The following is a 23,533-nucleotide window of genomic DNA, read 5'->3' on the forward strand; positions in this document are numbered from 1 at the left end:
GTTTTCAAGGGTAGCCCCATGTAGAGCGTGTTGCAATAGTCTAACCGTGAGGTGATAAGGACATAAGTGATCATGAAAAGGGCCTCCTGATTCAAATAGGGTTGCAACTGGTGCACCAGGTGGACTTGTGCAAAGGTCCCCCTGATCCCTGAATAGATGTTAAGTGACAGCAGAGGTCAGTCTGAGAGACACCAAACATTTTTTTTCAATTTCAGCTTTCTTTCTGCAACCAATCTCCTTTTATACAGGTGGCTGGAAACTTTCAGGTTGTCTACAGGGACGACAATTGCTGAAATTGCTGCATACTTGTATGCAGACAAAAACGTCATTCAATGAATGATCAGATTGGGACAGGCCTATGAAAAGGGGGATTTTGAATTATACACATATTTTGGCATCTTCTTGTTTATCTATGGGTATTGAATACACAGGGAAGAAATGATGAATTAAGCTCCTACTGTTACCCATCACATCTTGCACCTTTAATGTAGTTTTTCAATGTTTTAGTTCATTCTTTCAGAACTCAACTAACACCAAATCTTAATGTTAGTCTTTAGTCAGACTATATCAATTAGTAATAACTGTACTTTTAAAAATACCAAACTAGGGCAATCATTTTCCACATAAATAGGTAGGTTTCATAGTTGTTTCTGAAACACTTATACAGTGGTACCTCTACTTACAAACTTAATTCGTTCCATGACCAGTTTCTTAAGTAGAAATGTTTGTAAGGAGAAGCCATTTTTCCCACAGGAATCAATGTAAAAGCAAATAATGCGTGCGATTGGGGAAACCACAGGGAGGATGGAAGCCCTGTTTCCTCGCAGGAGATTCCTAGAGAGACCCCAAAGAGGTTTCTCCCCGCCTTTTCCAGCCCTGTTTTCTCCCAGGAGATTCATAGAGAGGCCCCAAAGAGGCTTCTCCCCGCCTTTTCCGGCCCTGTTTCCTCCCAGGAGATTCCTAGAGAGGCCCAGTGGAGGCTTCTCCCTGCTTTTTCTGGTTACAGGTTTGGAGGCTTAGGTTTGTAAGTGGAAAATGGTTCTTGAGAAGAGGCAAAAAAATCTTGAACACCCGGTTCTTATCTAGAAAGGTTTGTAAGTAGAGGCGTTTGTAGGTAGAGGTACCACTGTATTCTTGAAGTAATTACAGAGAAAATAGTAAATTCTTCAACGATTACTTTCCCTTATTGATTACTAGCCTTTGAGTGACTGGATTCAATTACGGTAATAAAAATCTAGATTAGGGAAATTTTCAGGATATTTTCATGTTTGCTGTTTGCATTCATATTATAATTCAGTATAAACAGGATAACAGTAAATTCTAAAAGAGTTCTAAAATTGTAGTTGTATAATACATAAAACATATGCATTTGTACACATGTTAGAAAGTACAGCTGTAACAAATTACTGAGTCTGGTTTGGATAACTACAAATGAAAAGAACAGAGATTGAAAGTCCAGACTCAAAGAATAATCTAAAAATATTCCTATAATACAAAATAAATGTCTTATAAAAATATTACATAGGTAATTAATTTTTACCTTTCTTTTTTGACTTTTGATATATCAAAGTTAGAAAATGAATCAGAATCATTTTCTTCACTGGTATTAAATTCCATTTGAATTGGCATATTCATTAATGTTTTTCGATCCGAGCTTTCTTCATAATTTTTGCATCCAATACATTTGCAGATAGATGAGCACATAATTTTAGCCTACAGGGGAACAAAATATTTTAATTCCTAAAAAGACGTGTTATTTAATACACAATTAAAAAAAATAATGAGATTGGACTGTTCAATAATTCAATCATGCAGTTGCTTTGTCGGAAATAAATATTGAGTCCAGTAATTTTCCATTGAACAAATATTCTTTTATCCAGAGAATGATTAAATATTTTTAAATGATAGGAATTTGCCTAACCCCAGTCCAACTTTCCCTTGCCTTATTATTATGGAGGGTTTTCAACCTCTTTAAAGGGCTTGGGGTTCAAACTGTTTGGAAGATGAGGGGTGTATTGAAAAGAAAAATCTCACTCCCTGTTCTGTAAATGAACAGAAATGTATTTCTGTGTCCAGAAATACGATCATAGACTAAAACTACAAATCATAGGACCTAAAACTACACATTTATTTTACATCTTTATTTATAGCTTTTCCAGATCTATGAAGTCATACATAGCAAACAGTACCATTCATATCTAAAAGAAAGTATAGACAAGATTAGATAAGTTTGACTCCTGGTAATTTCATAGATATATATATTAGCGCTATATAGTGTTTTGGATTTTATCTCTAAAAGTAGTTCAGAGTAGGAACATGAATGTAGCAAAAGTCTGCAAGACATAAACCAGTTCTGTCCTGTTAGGATGTTGTATTTTGCTGTTTAATTCATACATTATTGCACTTCAAAATGTTTAAATTCAAACCAGTGCATTGCACAGACCTAATATCTGTGTTATCTTCCTGGTTACAATGTAAAAATGATTTGCCATTATATTTTTCTAGGATTTTTTTCAGATTTCCCAATTTTGGGATTTCTTGATGGCCTCCTATCCAGTAGTGGTTCTACTTACCCTTGATACTGTTTTGGGAATGGGAGCACATGCAATGCATCTGCACATGTGCAGCAGCTTTTGCACATACACAGAGTGTTCTTAATGATATCTGGGCAGCTGGGTGAAGCCTCCCACCACCGCCATTAACAGTTTGCCATACCAGGTCGAATTGGTAGCAACCCACTATTGCACCTATGTCCTATCCAAGTATTAAAAAGGTTTGACCACCTCCTAGCTTTTAAGGATCAATAAAAATTGACTGGTTACTGTCATTCAGCATGCCATAGGTAGGCATTTGTCTTTGTCCTGCTTGTTTTCTTATTTGCCATTCTCTCATCCCTTTTTAAATTTTTTAAAAATGTTAAAAACGTTTTTCCACAATTACTTACTCCAGTTTTCCCTGATCATATATTCTGGATGCTCCCCCAAATAAAGACTCTTAATGCTTAGTCTAAGTCAGTGATGGCGAACCTATGGCATGGGTGCCACAGGTGGCACGTGGAGCCATATCTGCTGGCACGCGAGCCGTTGCCCTAGCTCAGCTCCAATATGCATGTGTGTGCTGGGCACTTGATTTTTGGCACACACAGAGGCTCTGGGAGGGCATTTTTGGCTTCCAGAGAGCCTCCAAGAGGATGGGGGAGGGCGTTTTTACCCTCCCCTAACTCCAGGGAAGGCTTTGGAGCCTGGGAAGGGTGAAACATGAGCCTATTGGGCCCACCAGAAGTTAGGAAACAGGCTGTTTCTTGCCTCCAGAGGACGTCCCGGGGAGCAGGGGAAGCTGTTTTCACCCTCCCCAGGCACTGAATTGGGTGTGGGCATTCATGCATGCACAATTGCGCACACACACTCTCTTTTGGCACCCAATGAAAAAAGGTTCACCATCACTGGTCTAAATATTCTTATACTATGATAATACTTTTATAAAACTAATAAAAAATATTTTCAACAAACCTCAAAGCATTCACAGTAATTTTTTAGACACCCTGAACGCTTACAGTTACAACCTTTATTATGTCTTGGTTTAATATCGCCAAGTTTTCCTTTTCCAATCTTTGGCAGGAAAGCTTCTGGATTTCTGTCAAGACAAGCCTAAATAAAACATATTATTCATAAAGAATATACCTCTCAAGCAGTATGGAAAAAAATAGCTTATTTGCTTCCTAAAAGCAAACCTTTCCTAAAACAGATTATGTTTCACTCTTTTCAAGAGGCAGAAATTTCTAAGCATATTATTGCTCCTATGAAATAGAATTATATAAGGCAAAGTGTATATCAAGCAGAAATTCACTGTCAAATTATCTAAAGCTCTGATATGTATTTTATTAGTACACCAAGAATCCTTGATCTGAACCATTAGTCCTAAGAGTTTTTGCATGTTTGGCATGTTCGAAGAAATCCTAACAAGAACAGAAAATCAGGATCTGATACCATGTTTTCTTTTCAAAATTAAAAAACAAGTTTTTGTGAGCTGCGGCTCACTTCATTATATCAATGAGGTAACCTGCAGTCCTGATGTATCTGACAACAATAAGTCAACTCTTGGATGAAGACTTTTAGGGTTAGAAAAATCTTAAGATAGCTCACTTTGAATTCAGATCAGAACCCAGCTATCTGCATCTATAAATCAATTGAATACTAGGGTAATAAATGAAGAGATGGTTATTAAGAATTGCTCTGCACTTTTACCATCTTATCTTGTGGAAAAGATTGGGTGCACATATGTGCCCACACCTATAATGCAGCTTTCTCCCCTGGCAGATGCATGCACAACCCCCACACTGCTCCTTCTGCACATGTGCGCAGGCCTCATTGAAGCATCTGGACTTTTGGTAGGCCTGTTGGACTGTTTTTTGTCCTCTCCAGGTCTTAGGAAAACCTCTGGAGCCTGTGGGTGGTGAAAAAATTCCCCAACAGACCAACTGGAAGTTTGGAAAGAAACTTCTGGTTGGCCAGTTTTTCACCATACAAAGGCTCTGGGGGTTTTCCTGAAGCCTGGGGAGGGTGAAGGGAGGGTCCTCTTCGCCGACGATGTAAAACTCTTCAACACCACCGATAACACAACTACTCTCCAAAAAGAACTTGACGCTGTTTCTGAGTGGTCTAACACATGGCAACTCCAAATCTCATCTAGCAAATGCTCTGTCCTACACATTGGGAAGAAGAATCTGAACTCCAAATACGAACTGAATAATCAAATTATCACAGATAATCCCCACTCGGTTAAAGACCTTGGTATACTAATAACAAAAGATTTAAGTGCCAAAGCCCACTACAACAATATAGCCAAGAAGGCTTCAAGAGTTGTAAACCTAATCCTATGTAGCTTCTGCTCTGGCAATCTCAAACTACTTACCAGAGTTTACAAAACTTTTGCCAGACCCATCCTCGAATACAGCTCATCTGTTTGGAACCCATATCACATCTCAGACATTAACACCCTTGAAAATGTCCAAAGATACTTCACCAGAAGAGCCCTTCACTCCTCCACTCAAAATAGAATACCTTATGAGACTAGACTTTCAATCCTGGGTCTAGAAAGCTTAGAACTAAGACGCCTTAAACAAGATCTAAGTATTGCCCACAAGATCATATGCTGCAACGTCCTGCCTGTCGGTGACTACTTCACCTTCAACCACAACAACACAAGAGCACACAACAGATTTAAACTTAATATTAACCGCTCCAAACTTGACTGTAAAAAATATGACTTCAGTAACCGAGTTGTTGAAGCGTGGAACTCATTACTGGACTCCATAGTGTCATCCCCAAACCCCCAACACTTTACCCTTAGATTATCTACGGTTGACCTATCCAGATTCCTAAGAGGTCAGTAAGGGGCGAGTACAAGTGCACTAGCGTGCCTTCCAGCCCCTGTCCTATTGCTCTCCTATATCTCCTATGCCTTTCTTCTATTCCTATATCTCTTCTTCTATTCTTTCATTGATATGTTCTATTACTATACCTTCTTTTCTATTATTTCTTAGATATATTTTACTATGAGTATCTCCTCTATAACCTTCATCATGTATTTTACTATGTGTATATAGATATATACCCACTAAAACCCTCATTGTGTATTGGACAAAATAAATAAATAAATAAATAAAATAAAATAAAGGGTGAAAACAGTCTCCCCCGCCTTCTGAAAATCAGCTGGCTAGCGTGCACATGCATGTTGGAGCTGACATAGGGCAAAGCCTCGTGTGCCCTCAGATATGGCTCTGCTTGCCACACATGCCTAGGTTCACCATCACGGTTCTATATAATATGTGTCCTATTGGTTGGATTGATTATTTTACAGGATTTTCATCACTTCCTTCCTGTCTCAGTTCAGTTCCTTTTTTTCCTACCAAAGTGTTGTTTATTTATAAAGGGGAAATATTCTATCATTATAGGTTATTAACAGTACATTTTTTCTTCCATTCAATCATGTCAGATTCTAGAGACTGTTTGGACAAGTAAGTCCCTGAAATTTTTGGGGTAAGGTTTTTCAGAAGTACCATTGCCTGAAGCGAAATGCAGCTGCCATATGATCCCAGGAAAAATACAACTTGTTTATGAGTTGCAAACTATTATTTTCCTATACCTATATGCTCCGAATCATGTTTTTTTGCCTTTGTATCTAAAATATTTCTCAAATCTGTTAATTGCAGTACCATTCCTATTATTTCCAGCATTTTCCAATACTGTAAAGTTGAATTGAAAACCAATGCAAATCATCTGTGGTGAAATGAAACTGCATCAAAGTGACTGAACAGAGAAAAGTGTTTAACTTTTCTTTCCCTAATGCAAGTGATATGTAAAAAATGAGATGGTGTTAAGATATCACTACAGGTAGTCCTCAAGTTACGACCACAATTGAGCCCAAAATTTATTTTGCTAAGTGAAATATTTATTGAGTTTTGCTCCATTTTACAATCATTATTGCCACAGTTGTTAAGTGAATCCCTGTAGTTGTTAAGTTAATATGGTTGAATCTGGCTTCCCCATTGATTTTGCTTGTGAGAAGTTTGCAAAAGGGGATCACATGACCCTGGGACACTGCAACCATCATAAATATGAGTCAATTGCCAAGCATCTGAATTTTGATCATGTAACCATGGAGATGCTGCAATGGTCATAAGTGTGAAAAATGGTAATAATTCACTTTCTAAAGTGCCATTGTAACTTTGAACAATCACTGTCGAGGACTACCTGTATTTCAAAAGATTGTTTTAATTAACATCTTTCCTCAGTTTGATATCCCAAACTGACGGAATATAAAAGTGCTATTCATTCAAAATGTTTTTAAAATAACACCTAATGAATATAAAGTAAATAATTTTCATATAAAAATAAAAAGAGAACATAGTTGAATTACCTTAATAGCCTTAAACCGTTCTATTTCATGCTCTGGATTGTTATAACAATTATTACAGTTGCAATTACTACAGAACTCACCATTGGCAAAACAATCGCAGTATCTATGTTTAATGAAAGAAGTGCATTAAATTGTTTGTAGTTCAGCATTTTCAGGTAATGCTCACTCTTATCTACTATTTTTTATTTATTTAATTCATTTAAAATTCCTGCATGGCCACTTGTTTTAACATCCCAACTCTGGGCAGTTCATGAACCATAATAAAATCCATCAACAGTAAAATTAAAATACAAAAAAGAAAAAAAGAATCTCTGCACTTAAACCAACAGCTCCTGACTAATCCACAACTGCAATTAGTGGGCTCCAGCCTCACCTTACCCCCATGCCTGAAGGAACAGCCAGGTTTTCAACCTCCACTTAAAGGCTAAGGGAATGGAGGCTTACTAGATCCCAGGATGCTGCAGGAAAGGCTTGCTGTGTAAAGCCCAACCAGGTAGGGAAAGAACTTGGACTAAATCCACTCTACTAGACTGAGAAACAAATAAGTTAAACTATTAGTTTTATCCTTTATATATTTTGTCACATATGTGGGTACCTAGAAGACTGTTAACAAATGCATTTCCAGAAAATCAGTTGCACTAAAAGGCTCTGGGATACATTCATATATTCCAAACATTTTATTATCATTTATTTGTTATGCTATCTTTGAAATTCCTTTTCATTACATGCTATTGCTTTATGTTTTGATATGCATCTAATTTAATGCAAAAGTTATTAAGCATTCTTCCCATCTTATTTAAAAAATATATAGAAAATGAAAGGCCTAAATGAAGTTTAGATACTGGACCATGCATAGTATTTAGAAAATAAAAGCAAAAAGCAACAATTATTTTTACTTAATACTATAAAGAAAATGTTTAGAAACTTAGCACTACCATGTTTTTCCTAAAATAAGACCCTGTCTTATATTTTTTTGAACCATAAAATAAGTGCTTGGCTTTATTGCTATGCACTCAAAAGCCCAATTTATTATCAGGGGATGTCTTATTTTGGGGAAAGCAGGGTATAATATGCATTTTGTCATTGATTAGTTAATACATGATTAGGTGTATTTTTTAAATTGAAGAAAAAGAAAAAGTTGCTTTAGTAGTATAAAAGTATATCTATGTTTATTCAAATATTGTATCTGACTTTCCTACAATAACATCTGCATGATATATTAACCTTCTCCTTTCTTACATAGACAAATACTCACAGTTTGAGGCATTGTGATTTAGTGCAATTGCATGGCTTCTTTGATTTTGTATCCCAGGAAGCACAAGGAAACCTAAACAAACACACGTTGCATCTAAACTATTATGAAAAATTTATGGAATTGTGCATACTAGAAAGATGACATTCGCATAGTGATAAGGTTACAAAATAAATACAATTGTTTCATTTCCAATTCTGTTTAGTTTCTTCTTTTGGCATCCATGAATTGTATCTTTTTGGTAGAATAATTAAATTATAAGCAAGAATAATTATTATTTAATGATGTTTAAATTGTATTACTTTTACATTTTTATTAAATTATCTAACAATTACAAAACATATTACTTATTCATTCATCCATTCATTCATTCATTCATTCATTCATTCATTCATTCATTCATTCATTCGATTTTTATGCCGGCCTTCTGCTTAGATTCAGGGCAGTTCACAACATGTTAGCAATAGCACTTTTTAACAGAGCTAGGCTATTGCCCCCACAATCCAGGTCCTCATTTTACCTGCTTCTGAAGGATAGAAGGCTGAGTCAACCTTGAACCGGTGATGAGATTTGAACCACTGACCTACAGATCTACAGTCAGCTTCAGTGGCCTGCAGTACAGCACTCTACCTGCTGTGCCACTCTGGCTACCTGTTTCCTCCAAAATAAGTCATCCCCTGATAATAAGCCCAAACAGGGTTTTGAGTGCATGACGATAAGGCCAAGTGCTTATTTCAGAGTTTAAAAAATATAAGACAGGTTATTTTCATGGAAACATGGTATTGGAGAAAGTGCCCAAATATATTTAGTTCCAATATATATAGTATTTTCATTGTTGATTATGTATCAATATGATTCCTAAAATGAATTTTTCTTACAAAATTTAACAAAATATCTCAGAATGTAACCTTGTACTCACTGGACTGAAATGAAATATATATATCATATATAAAATATGTATATACTCAGTGAAGCAGTGGAAGTGATGTGCCGGTATCTGGAGGGTGTTGGGGTCTGGATGGGTGCTAACAGGTTCAAATTCAATCCTGACAAGATGGAGTGGCTGTGAGTGCTGCCTCCCAAGGACTCTTCCATCTGTCCGTCCATCCCCCTGGGGGGGGACTTCTGACCCCCTCAGAGAGGGTTCGTGATTTAGGTGTCTTCCTCGATCCACAGCTGACTTTAGAACATCATCTTTCGGCTGTGGTGATGGGGGCGTTTGTACAGGTTCACTTGGTGCACCAGTTGCAACCCTATTTGGACAGGGAGTCTTTACTCACAGTCACTCATGCCCTTATCACCTTGAGGTTCAACTACTGCAGTACTCTCTTACATGGGGCTACCTCTGAAGAGCGTTTGGAACTGCAAATTGTGCAGAACGCAGCCGCGCAAACAGTCATGGGCTTGCCCAGATATGTATATATCTCTCCAACACTCTGTGGACTGCATTGCCTGCCAATTGGGTTGCAGACACAATTCAAAGTGTTGGTTATGACCTATAAAGCCCTACATGGCATCAGGTCAGAATACCTATGGGATTGCCTTCTGCCGCACGATCCCAGAGATCGGTCAAGTTCCACAAAGTCGGCCTTCTCTTGGTCCCGTCAACTAGACTAAGACTCATTTATGCCGCCAGGCTTGGGGCTGTTAGATTCTTGCCCCCTGGCTGATGAATGTGCTGAGAGAAAGTTGATTGAATGGGAATGACTGCTTTTTATGGCTTAGGTTTTTAGATTTTAGATTTAATTAATTGGATCTAAAATGGTATACATTGTTTTATTATATGTTGTAAGCCGCCCCGAGTCCTCAGAGAGGGGCGGCATAAAAGTCCAATTAAATAATAAAAATCTCATTAGAAACTAGGTGTAGGTATCAATAAAATATATGTACTGTATAAAAATGCTTTATTGAAAACAACTGTAAACAATAAGTTTTTCAGTCTGGGGAGATAATTCTATAATGCTTATTTCATATAATGATACCAGGAAACTGTACATTTTTACAATTCTTACCCAACTAAAGTTAGTTTGGTTGGTTCCTGAAGAGTCAGATCTGAACTGCTTGTATGTATGGATCCATTATCAAGCTGCTCAAAATAAAATCCAAACATTCAATTTGCATTATATTAACATACATTTACACACTATATAATATTAATAACAATTAATAATCTTAGAGAACATCATTTGAAAGAAATGATATTTTAAAACATTGCTTTCGTAGCATATAGTCTTCTATTTATGTTACTACATATTGCACATTGCTGATTAGGAGCAGCTCCAGATTGCTGAGCATAATCCAAAAAATCAAAAAAATGATCTGCATATGCTGCTGCTCAATAATACTACAAATGTTGGAAATGTTTGAAAAAGTGAAAAAATGAATAAGTGAAACAAAAGAAACTATAGCAACGTAAAGAGAGTTGGAATTAAAAAAGAAGAGGAGGAAGCAAAAGAGAAAAATTTATTTTATCTTGTAATTAAAACAAATAATGAATGATGAAATGGAGAGCAAAAAAGATCAAAGCCAAAGCAATGAGAGACTAGATAGATAAAAGTAACAAAGTAAAGGATAAGGATTAGAATTGGCTCTATATTAGACAGTATAACATGGTTGCCATTAGTTTGGCAAAATAAAATAATAAAATAAAATCTTTATTATAGTCATAGAGTACCATGAATGACTTTGGCAGATACTGGATGGTAAGGGGATGGCAAGAGGGCAAAATCAGGGAGAACTCAAGCTCCAGCTATGGTTATTGGCTGGAGGTATCTATTCATATGAAGGGAAGGATACTAGTTCTATTAAACAAGGTGGGTCAGAAAAATCTTCAAACATTTTATGACTCAAGTACAGTATATTGTTTCTACTATTAGTGTTGACAGTTCCTATACTTTTTCTGTATTCTAGCTGTTTTCCAAAAGGGGACCTTTTTTCTCCTTCTAAATTATTCTATTCAGTTTCATGAAACATGATACTTGCTTCAGGGTATCCTTACCCTGCAGTAGCAATTGGCGGCTCCAGACAAGGGATGATAACCATAATCTTAATATGTGAAATTTATTTATTTATTCATACAAATTTAGAAACTGATGAACTCCAACATCAATTCTGGGTGGCTTACAGTTCTCAGCATGAAAAGAAAAAAACATTCTGTTGCTGGGAAGTTATTCTTAATTGCATGATTAAGCTTTTTGCAAAGAAAGTCTACAATAAAGTCACAGAAAGGTAAATCCATGCATCTGGGCAGATAATGGCAAAGTAATAAAATATAGAGATACCCTTTGCACAAAAAATGGACAACATATAGTATAAGATTATAAATACTTAGTTGGAGGAAAAGGAAAAAAAATATACTTACATCTTGAGCACAGGCATTCAGTTTACTTGCAACTGGCAAAAACTGCCCAAGCACAGATGTTACTGAGTTGCTTGCATCTAATAAGAAAGTGCTTATTGAATGACATTTGGTGCAACAATATATCCAGTACATAACTGGGTAACATATCTAGGTAACTAAGACTGAAGATTTTTGTTATAAAAAGTAACAACTGATATATTTATTTCTGAAATAGAAGGAAATCCTTTAAAAGGATATATATCCTACTTTGATAGACAGAAATCTAGAAATGTCCAGCCTAGTGGAGTAACAATATTCTTACAAATTCAGATGCCAATAGCAACAAATAAATGTATACAGAAAACAAGAAAAACTGTTCATATCTGTGAAACAAAACTAGAGAACAGATTGAAATAAAATAGGGAAAAGGAAAACAAAATAGATGACAATACTACAAAATAGGTCAGGCTGCTTATTGGTAGCTGAAGTTCTTTAAGTGGTCATATGTTCCCACAAATGAATTTGCATGCCTCTATATTGTACCATTGACAAAGCTCCAGAGAGGAGGGATTATTACTATTATTATGATTTCTTGCAGTCAGTCAGACTGGATTTGGCATTTTTGTTCTCCTATTAAGTCATTCCCAAGGATATGGGATAGGCAGTTACTGTTTGATGGTGTTAAAGGTATCACAGGATATAAGCTGTTCCAAGCAAGACTTCCTTTTGCAATTGACTGGTGATGATTTGGTCAATGATGATGGTATTTATTTATTGTTTATTTATTTGATTTTTATGCCACCCTTCTCCTTAGATTCCGGGCAGCTTACAACCTGTTAGTAATAGCACTTTTTAACAGAGCCGGCATATTGCCCCCACAATCCGGGCCCTCATTTTACTTACCTTGGAAGGATGGAAAGCTGAGTCAACCTTGAGCAGGTGATGAGATTTGAACCACTGACCTACATATCTACAGTCAGCTTTAGTGGTCTGCAGTACTGCACTCTACCTCAGCCCACCTTTCAAGAGGGTACTCCAGATGTTGTTGTTGTTATTGTCTCCATCTCCCTCTATTCATTCAAAGTGTTTCTCACTATTAGCTGAAATAGTTACATTCTAAAAAGAATAGTAATATCTCTATAGAAATGGGAGATAGATTAGTTGAATGCGGAGATGACAGCTTAAATAACCTCGGATTTATGTAAACGCTCATGACTTTTTTCCATAATTTCTGTGCAATTTCTGTGAAAGTAGCAAGTTATACTTACTGGAGATGAGCCAGGCAATTGGATATTGTACTGAAGAAAGCATAGTTCTATTAAAGCTTATAACTAACTGAGATTTTGCATATTATTTATAGTGAGTGATGAACAAGATATTTGAGAAACAATATCAGAACAGCTGATATTTTATCTGATTCAAGTCTTCCTAGAAGAATGTGATCACACTCCATTCTAGTAAATGTTTTCAGATTCTCAATTTGAGAAGCGTGTTAGCAGTTATACAGTAAAAATAGTGTCTGAGTGGTGGTGGTAGTAAACACATTGCGAAGAAAAAGTGAGTGCGTGCTTCCGAGGTAAAACAACATACAAAAAGTTAAGACATCTTATGAAATATTTTTGTACAAACCCAATAAAATAGCCAAGTACATCAATGTTAAGATAATGCAGTGAAAACAAAGAGGGTGAGGAAAAGGCTAATCTCTTGGCATAAAAAGAAAGCAGAATCTTGACAAAGTGTAACCCTGCACTAATTATTTTTAATATTGTACAAAAATACTGATAAAAATATAAATAAGCTAATGTAACAAATGTAGTCTAAACTTTTTGGTCATACTATTTTATCATTGCTATTGTATTATTACTATTGCTATTAATTGATGTATTAATATTTACTATTAACTTTTCTTCATCTGTGTTGTGGTTGGCTCTGGTCCAGCTTCTGCCCCAAGGAATGTGGAGGTGGATGTGGGGGAAACATCCACATGCCACAGGCCTGTTTTGCTCCCAATAGAATCTCCCGACGAAGGCTCCTCTGACGAAGGAAGCGTGAGTAGCAGGGAAGAGGGGAGTTTGGCAGACAGCCCAGGAGGAGATTAATCATCCTTATCATCCCTGAATTCTGAACAAGATGTGTTGTTTGGTTTTAAATGATGGGGTTTTATATGTTTTTTCTCTTTTAATATTAGATTTGTTCCACTGTAACATTGTTTTTATTATTGTTGTGAGCCACCCCGAGTCTTCGGAGAGGGGCGGCATATAAATCTAATAAATTATTATTATTATTATTATTATTAAGAACTTATGACGGACCCACGTATACATAGAGTGATGCATAGAAGAGAACAACTGAAGGATTATTACAGGAGATAAGTGAGGCCACCTGTGGTTGGGTGGGGCTGCTGTAATTAGTGCTACAGATAAAAAAAGCAGCGTGCTGGTTTAGCCTTGTGGAAGTTTATCCGATTAATAGTTTCATCAAGATCGTGGTTTTGCTGTTTCCCTGTTCAAGACTGTGTGTGGCCTTTCTGGACTTTGGAATTGGACTCAATTTCCCAGTTACTGGATGAGAAATTGGATTGTATTTAACCTGTGCCTTGTGTGTATCAGAAAATCCCTTTGACATTTAAAAAGGGAGTTTTTTCTGCTTTTCTGTTGATAAAGACTTTTGGTTTTCCTTCTATCGTGTGGTGTGTGTCTTTTTGGACTAATTACCCTGTAATTACGGGCGGTTGGGACATGCCGGCAGAACAGTCGGGAGATTCTGTCGGGAGCAAAACAGGCCTGTGGCATGTGGATGTTTCCCCCACATCCACCTCCACATTCCTTGGGGCAGGAGCTGGGCCAGAGCCAACCACAACACATACTAGACATCTAGAGTCTTCGGAGAGGGGCGGCATACAAATCTAAGTAATAAATAAATAAATAAATAGACATGCTTTTAAAAAAAAATTAAACATCAGCCGAATAATAAAAGTAATCCTCCAAATCATTTTTTTTCTTCCTTCTTTTCTTCAAATGTAGGAGAAACTATATGAGAAAGCTACATAGACATTTGAAGATCATTGCTGCACAATGTGCTTAAATTGGTGGTTGCAAGAATAAGGCAAGGTCAAAGATATTCTGAAAAAACAGCCGCAAAATGTGCTGACTGAAAGGAGCAGAAGGTATAGATTCCCATGATTTTCTCAGATAAAATTTCACATGAGGGAATGATGATTTGACAGTAGCAATTTGACTATTATTTTTCTTTCATGAGAGGAGAAATTTGAACTCCAATGTGAATTATAAATTGCCTAAGAGCCAAATTCAGTATAAATTCAGTTTCCTTTTATTTTTGGTGGAAAACAGAAAATATAGCTTAGTTATGGTCCATTTTCAGAACCTTCCATGTCAAATATACCTCCCTGTTCTGTTGGACCTTATTCGCAAAAAGAAGTTAGAAAAATAATACTCATTCATGTAAAGAAATTGCTCCCACGTGTGAGACCTTGTATCATAATCAGTAAGCTGTTCAACTCCTTTTTTCTCAAATCACTTTCAGAATTCTGATTCCTCAGAGTCAGAAGGTAACTCTAAGCTGTCCTAAAACCACACACAATGGCAATAAAAATTAAAAATAGTTCATTAATAGAAAGCTAAATTCATCCACAGAACCTGACAGTTTTGTGAAATGAAATCACTGCAGTGCTATGATTCTAGCTCTGTGCATTGTATATGTGCATGCAACATATTTGTATGCATATACAATAGAACTTTAGTCATGATACACATTTTGTCATTTGTCCTCTCTTCCTTTTATAGATATCCATAGGAATGGAGCATAACTGTTTCTTTAATAATTATCTGAAAAAGAGAAAATGTGCAAGCATATACAAGTTTTCTATCATAGAATAAGGAGAAACAAAATTGAAAATAGTCCCCCCTCCCCCCAATATATCTAGCTTCACTGACTGGGGAATTCTGGGAGTTGAAGTCCAAATATTTTCAAGTTGCCAAGGTTGGGAAACACTGGTGTAAAGCAATCAGAAAGACATAATTTTCTCTAGCAGTATTTGGAAGCAGGAAGAGTAGGACTCATCAGGAATAGTAGCTCAGTAGTAGGACTCACAATAAGTCCTAATTGTAGCAACAGGGGGAAATGATTTAGTGGTGAGTAGAAGATAAACTGGAATGCTTGCGTATATGTTGTCTAAGGGCATATGCTGTGCTGGCTCCTTTGGGTCTTGAATCCATAGAATTGGATATAATTAAAAGAATCCGAGACACATGAGATAACCCTTCTCTCTGTGTGTAGTGTAGGTTCTAGTACACTACACTACACACCACTGTGATGGTGCAGAGGTTAGAGTGCAGTACTGCAGACTACTTGTGCTGATCCCTGACTGCCAGCAGTTTGGCTGATCAAATCTCACCAGGCTCAAGGTTGGCTCAACCTTCCTTCCTTCTGAGGTAGGTAAAATGTGAGGACTCAGATTATTGGGGACAAATTGCTTAGAGAGGAGGCAAATCACTCAGAGAGGGCTGAAAAGCACTATGATATATAAGTCTTAAGTGCTATAAGTGGGATATCCATAAACAGGTGGAGTAGCCAACTTGGGGTGGCAAGTGAAAGCTCAATTCAAGTTCAATAAATACTTCATGTAAAGGAAAGAAATATGAGCTATAAAGGTAATTTGGCCTTTGCAGAACTCAAACTTTGCAAAAAAATAGCCAACATCCTAGCTGCAGAAGCTGCACCTCTTACCAGAACTTATACCACACACAGAGAGACAGGGAAAAGATAGAAGGTACAGATTCTCTTTAGAGACTAGAACTTTGGCATATACAGTGGTACCTCTACCTAAGAACACCTCTACTTAAGAACTTTTCTAGATACGAACCAGGTGTTCAAGATTTCTTTGCCTCTCCTCAAGAACTATTTTCTACTTAAGAACCCGAGCACAGAAAAATTTCCCAGGAAATTTGAGAGCGGCATGAAGGCTGGCCAGTTTCCTACCATTTCCCCTTTAATCCCGGCAATGTCGGTCTTTTCTGGGCTGCCAGAAGAGCCTTTCGGTGGCACTTAAGGAGGCTTTGGCAGTTCAGAGCGAACGGAGCATTTTCCTTTCTCTGAGTGGAATAAAGCACTTCGCTGTGATGACTCCTTTGTGCTGCCTCCCATACACCCAGCGCGAGATTGTCTCCCAGAGCATCTTGGCACATAAGGGCAAAAGGGGGCACAGTGAAGGAAAGGTGTTGTGTAGAAAGCGAGCGAGTGAGAGGAGAGGGAACCCCTTAAGCATGGGAAGAAAGAGGAAGCAGGTAGCAGCAGCAGCCTCCACCTTTCGGTCAAAGAAGTGGGAGGTTCCCCCGTCTCACCTGCCGGGGTTTCTCTCTTTGGGTGCAGTGTATGGGAGGCTGCCTCGCACCGGATGTATGGGAAGTGTGTGCTCCTCCTTGCCGCCTCAGAGTCCCTCTTTTTTTTTAAGCCCTAAAGTTTTGGATTTTTTTGATTCCCCTCACCTCACCTTCTTCCTTTGGCAGCGACTGTCCTCCTCCTCCTCTTCCTCCTCCTCCTACCCAAATTCCGAGCTTTTATTGCTTTACTAATGGGTTTGCAAGCATTATTTGCTTTTATATTGATTCCTATGGGAAAAATTGCTTCTACTTACAAACATTTCTACTTAAGAACCTGGTCACAGAACGAATTAAGTTCTTAAGTAGAGGTACCACTGTACAGATATCCACCCTATGCCTGGAGTTAAACCAAAGAAGGTAGACCAGCCAAACCTTGTTTGCTTCTTTCCCCAAACTCCAAAAACTTTAACCTTATATTGTTTACAGTCGACCTCTCTCCGTTTCTAAGAGGTCTGTAAGGGGCATGCATAAGAGCACTACTGTCCCTATCATCCCTGTCTTACTGTCCAATTGTCCTCTTTTATCGTTACTTTTTACTTATGTTATGTTTAGATAAACTACTACTATCCTATACATGTTTGACAAATAAATAAAATAAAATAAAATAAATGGGATTAGGCTCAAATATTTGGGTCAGTATCATCAGAGAAATGTTAAAGCAACAGTAATGACTTTGATTAAAACAGGAGGAACTGCTATGGAGGGAGACAGAAAGGAAAGGTAATCTACAATGGGAAAAGAATGAAAGAGGCAACAGAAGAATTTAGGGGCTCAGATTTATTTAAAGGGGTCCAGTCACAGAAGAGGCACAAACACCTCTACGTTTTTCAGAATGCATAGAAAGGAGATGGTGTCAAAGACATAATAATCCCTAAGATGTCAGACATTCTTACATAAAAGCATATTTTACCATGTTTGAAAGAGTTGCTACCTCTTGTGAATGGGTTTTAATAGCCCCATGTTTAAGAGGAAAGGCTTTGAGAGGTTATAATAGTCATGCAGCAAAAAAAGAAGTGGATTACTCCTATGTTACATGCTTGGGAAGTACTCTAAGAAAATCTGAACTGAAAAGGTAGAGTATCATTGCTACTGTACTTAGCAACATAAATATTTAGTTTTATGAATCAATAATTCAGTATAAATTAATCCCCTATATACTGCTATAATAGAAAAAAATAATATTTTTTTCCTATAAAGCAATGTAAAACACATTGTATTTCTAACACATGTGCACAAAAACATTTCCACATTTTTAATAAACTGCACAATAAAAGTCCTGGCTTATAGAATGTTTTGCTACTATTTCTTTTTATTATGCTCCATAAGGTCTACTACCTCACTATTCACCTTACCATTATTTTACAATACTGCTGTAGCAAGCTACCATATTGAGAGTGGCTAATCTAACTAAAATTGTTAAGGATCTTTTCTTATTTGTTTGTCTATTATTTTATTTATATGCTGACCATTTCATAGCAACACTCTGCAGTTCACAACAGAATAAAACAGTAAACAAAATACAAAATGATTAAAATTAAAAGGACTGAATAACAAACTAAAATACAAGAAGATGGGTGACATGGGAGTGGATATCATCTCTGTCAACCCCAGCAGGCACCCCCAATATAACAAGCCCAAAACAGGGCCCCATGCCAACTGGCAGAGTCAGGTTTTTAGATCTAATAAATTAATACTCATTTACTGAAAGAGTTATTGACATATATTATATAAAAATAACATTTTAAAATTAAACAATATATACTTTCTAGTACAGTGGTACCTCTACCTAAGAATGCCTCTACTTAAGAACTTTTCTAGATAAGAACCGGGTGTTCAAGATTTTTTTGCCTCTTTTTAAAAACCATTTTCTACTTAAGAACCCGAGCCCGGAAAAATTTCCCAGGAAATTTGAGAGTGGCACAAAGGCCCGGCCAGTTTCCTACCATTTCCCCTTTAATCCCGGCAATGTCGGGAGCCTTTCGGTGGCACTTAAGGAGGCTTTGGCAATTCATAGCGAACGGAGCATTTTCCTTTCTCTAGGCGCTTGGAGAGGGAATAAACCACTTCGCTGTGGTGACTCCCTCACGCTGCCTCCCATACACCTGGCGTGACATTGCCTCCCAGAGCGTTCGGGTGCAGAAAGGCAAAAGGGGGCGCTCCGCCCCGTCCGGGTCAACTCAGTTTTAGCCAAACAGAAGAGTCACCACAGTGAAGGAAAGGCGCCGGCTATAAAGTGAGCGAGCGAGAGGAGGGGAGCCCTTCAGCATGGGAAGGAAGAGGAAGCAGGTAGCAGCAGCAGCCACCTTTCAGTCAAAGAAGCGGGAGGTTCCCCCTCTCACCCGCCTGGGTTTCTCTCTCTGACGCAGTGTATGGAAGGCAGCCACATGCTGGGTGTATGGGAGGCAGGTGCTCCTCCTCGCCGCCTCAGATTCCCTCTTTTTTTTTTTAAGCCTTAAAGTTTTGGAGTTTTTTTATTCCCCTAACCTCATCTTCTTCCTTCGGCAGTGACTGTACTCCTCCTCTTCTTCCTTCTCCTCCTCCCACCCAAATTCCGAGCTTTTATTTCTTTCCTAAAGGGTTTGCACACATTATTTGTTTTTACATTGATTCCTATGGGAAAAATAACTTCTACTTACAAACTTTTCTACTTAAGAACCTGGTCACGGAACGAATTAAGTTCTTAAGTAGAGGTAGTTTTATAGTGGAGGTGGGTAAGGAAAAACTTTAAATGTATATGTTCAATAGGTTATTACTACTGTTTATTACTACTGTAGTTATCTTAACAATCAATATTTTCTGAAAAATCCTGAAATGCTTTATTCTTGTTTGCCTTTGTACTGTTCAAAAAGAATGATTGCTATGTACAAGATACAGGTTATTAGTATATAAGATGTTTTTCATTGTTGCTAAAAGAGTGACATCAAGTGGATAGTTTGTGCATAAATGCTGTTAGGTTTTTTAAAGTTTCATCAGAGCCTTTCCCCTTTCATAATATATAAATGCCTATTTTTATTAATTCAGTGAAAAACGTTCTCTTCTCCTACATTGTTACTACTATTATGGTAACACTGCATTTTCTTGAAATTGCAATTGCTATAATTTAGAAAATGTAATGGTTTTCTCAGTTTTGTTACCCTATGAAAATTACTGTAAATATACAGGCAGGACCAGTATAAAATGATACAATATATATATCAAAATGTAATAGAATAAATCTAAAAAGGAGCATGCATTCTGTGGTCCTTTAAATCAGAGACTAAGGAGGGATCATGGAATTCTTTGGTGAAAAATACCACAGATTCTTAATCATTGATAAGCTAAGAAAGGATAAAGTTTTTACAGCTGGCCAATGCACTTTAATTTTTTGGGAAGGATTAATTCAATGGGTAGGTAGGTAAATTATATAAAGTGGACCTGATCACATCTTGCACAGGAATGGATTTCAGTCCCTCCATATTATTACAACTTGAAGAGACTGTAACATAATGTCCAACTTATGGAGCTCTAATGATACATTTCAGGGGTGGGTTCCAGTTTTCTTCTCTGCTGCTTCAATCGCATGTGTGCACACGCTAAAACAAAGCTTCTATGCATGCGTAGAAGCAAAAAACAAGATGACGGCGCCATCAAGAGAACCAACTCGGGGGGGTGGCAGGCCTGGGTTGCTGCCGGTTCCAGTAACCCAGACTGCCAAGTTTCTATTGGTTCTATAGAACCAGTCCAAACTGGGAGGAACCCACCTCTGATACATTTATATCAACATTTAAAAAATAGCAACAGTTAATAATTTGTATATCAAAAGCAATATATCTATTATAGATACTTACGCTGTTCTTGATAGTGGGGAACCAAATGAATAGCTTTCAATTCTCTTGTCTCAGTATTGTTTACACAAAATATATGAGTGCCATTTTTCAACTGACATATTATCTAAAATGCATAACCAATTATTAGTTTGTTATAATTTTTCATTCTATGTGTAGCAGAAGTACTATATTTATGTAAAAGGGACTCATTAAAATCTTTACTTAAAACTAGCTTATTAATTTCTTGTATTAACACTGAATATTTGTGTAGTTTTGGAGGAATACACGAAGATGTCCATACTCATATTTAAACAATATTCAATACTTTACATTTCTGTTTATTGTACAATACTGCAATTTTATGTACAGGTCTTACTAAACTGAAAGAGTATTATTACTTCTAAATTATGGATTTTAAGCAGGGGTGGGTTCCAGCCGGAACGCTAAATTGGGCTTGCCGTCGGGGCTCATGAGTGCTTGTGGGGCCAGCGCGATTTTGCTTCTGCAAGTGTAGAGATAGCAAAATCGCCCATGGAGCCGCAGGTGTGCCCATGTTTCAGCATGTGTGGAAGCAAAAAAAACCTCACCGAAACATGGGCGCACCTGCAGCTCCGTGTGTGATTTTGCTATCTCCACAGGTGCAGAAGCAAAATCACGCTGGCTCTGCAAGCCCTCACGAGCCGCCGCGGTGAGTCCAATTTAGCGTTCTGGCTAGCAGCCCACCCCTGATTTTAAGACTGAGCTATAATATTTTGCATTAAATAATGATAAAAAGTCTGAGTGCTTGCATGCATATGAGAAGAAAAACTACATCCATTCCATGCCTGCTAGTGGCTTGTACTTTCAATCTATTTTGTTCTATCACTTGTGACTTTCACATGGATAAGGATTGTCTTTTTATATTATAGCAATAGCACTTGGGCTTATTTACCGCATATTGCCCCCAACAATCTGGGTCCTCATTTTACCCACCTCTGAAGGTTGGAAGGATTCTAAAATCAAGCTTTAAAAAATATTATTGTGCCATTTGGATAATTATGTTAACCATAAAAAAACTAACAAATATATAAATGGCTCATGAAATTTTAATAAAAACATGCAAAAATATCCATTGCAAATATATATTATTATTATGAAGAGGTTATATTTACCACTTGAGGAGTGGAGTAATTTCTCTGTGAATAAGTGGGTTCCTCCATAGCATTTTGTGCAGCTGCCAGATTGTGGCCTGCCTCAGCACTGTGAAAAACACCTTCTTCAGTATTATTTACTACAAGGCTTACAGCTGTCTCTTTGATCTCATTCTGAAATAGAAGCAGTTTCATATTTGAAAAAGGATAGAATAAAATATAATAATTTAAGCAGAATATGTAGACATTGATATGTAAATAAGAATTTCAAATTGCCACTGTTCTTAATTGTCATTAAAATATTTTTAAAGGAACATTTTCATTTTCTTTTAACAAGTGGCTAAAGAGTATCAAAGAAAATATGGCAGACAATTTTTTGCAACTTCTCCAGGGAAATGCCTGCTTTATGAGCTGTGGCCCTTTTGTTTTTAAGGGTTTCATCAAAGACCCCTACATAGTGGTAGGGGCATTTTTATGTTATTTTTTATTCAATCTATATTCTGAATGTTTGTTTTTAAAAATCCTAAAGCAGATTCTATTAGGATATCAGACTTTGTCTCTTTGTTTAAAATATTTGTATTCTTTTCCATTACCAATCCTCCCCCTTGGAATAAAACTGATACAATAAAAAGGATGAGCAATATACTAACCCATAAATGACTAATATGTATAATTAATATATAGTCTGAAAACATAATTCAGGGCATGTATAGATATGGTACATAGAAACAAAGTTCAGTTTCAGAAGGCCTTCAAATGAGTGATTCTGCTTGCATGAGAATTCATAAAGTTCTATTAGATGTTGCGATAAATGTCAAATTAATACTTACAAATGTATGATAAACAGGATCTGCATCTTGAGGTGAAATACATATACCATTGCAGGATTCTATTGTACAAAACAAATGTGAAAAATTATACAGACAAATTATATTATGTATAAACCTTTGAACTCAAAAAGCAAAATAACTTTGGAAGTATCTGAGATTAATTCAGCAAAATACTTCAAATGTGAAGGATGGCATAGGCAACTCTATTAAAAACCTTCTTAACCTTTTTTCCTATGGGAGGCTCACATAAATCTTAATCCCATTTTAAATAGAAAGATTTTTTCCATTTGCAGGAGCAATATCCTAGTTACAATATAATTTATTCAGGTACAGAACTGATATTATAAAATCACTTACCATCAGCGCAGCCTAATAAGGTTTGTGACATTGCAGAATTATTAACAATCGCTTTGATTTGGTCACAAGAAATAGTTCTATTTGCATTTGATGGAGTTAATAAAGGTCTGAATATCTAGGAAATAAAATAGACATACTGTACTACTAAAGCATAAAACTATTATTTACATTGTAAAAGTAAGTCTTTATGATTATCTAATATTGAGTTTTCTTTAGCAGAAAATATTTTCTCACTCAAGTTGTAGAACCTCATATTTCCTGTTCCACTATCTTTTGTAGTTATATTGTATAACTTTTCTCTATTATCTTAATCCATTGTTATAGAGACTATTTCAGATCCTCCAGAAAAGATTTCTGAAGGGAGTGAAGAGTTTAAGGTTTTTGGCTGTATTAGCAATAATCTGAGCTCCTGATATAACCTTTCATTAACATACTCTCTTTTGAAACATGAAAACAGGAAAGTGGAGGGATTCTATGGAGTACTTAAACCCTTATACTGTA

The 23,533-nt window shown here is 36.8% G+C and overlaps 1 protein-coding gene across 2 annotated transcripts in view; it reads right to left on the bottom strand.

Moving 5' to 3' along the window:
- TESMIN (testis expressed metallothionein like protein) overlaps positions 1-23,533 on the bottom strand; it is a 30,520-nt gene that overhangs the window by 987 nt on the left and 6,000 nt on the right. The window contains exons 3-12 of one of the 2 annotated variants that reach the window (XM_070735775.1): positions 23,033-23,147; positions 22,676-22,734; positions 21,867-22,019; positions 20,737-20,839; positions 11,532-11,608; positions 10,183-10,256; positions 8,174-8,245; positions 6,919-7,021; positions 3,510-3,647; positions 1,541-1,713 (exon numbers count right to left, since the gene is read on the bottom strand). In XM_070735775.1, coding sequence (XP_070591876.1) covers positions 1,541-1,713; positions 3,510-3,647; positions 6,919-7,021; positions 8,174-8,245; positions 10,183-10,256; positions 11,532-11,608; positions 20,737-20,839; positions 21,867-22,019; positions 22,676-22,734; positions 23,033-23,147 — 1,067 coding nt within the window. The remainder of the gene's footprint in view (positions 1-1,540; positions 1,714-3,509; positions 3,648-6,918; positions 7,022-8,173; positions 8,246-10,182; positions 10,257-11,531; positions 11,609-20,736; positions 20,840-21,866; positions 22,020-22,675; positions 22,735-23,032; positions 23,148-23,533) is intronic. The other variant, XM_070735783.1, reaches the window with a different exon arrangement.

The sequence above is a fragment of the Erythrolamprus reginae genome, chromosome 1 (genome assembly GCF_031021105.1).
Source record: "Erythrolamprus reginae isolate rEryReg1 chromosome 1, rEryReg1.hap1, whole genome shotgun sequence".
Classification (NCBI taxonomy): Eukaryota; Metazoa; Chordata; class Lepidosauria; order Squamata; family Dipsadidae; genus Erythrolamprus; species Erythrolamprus reginae.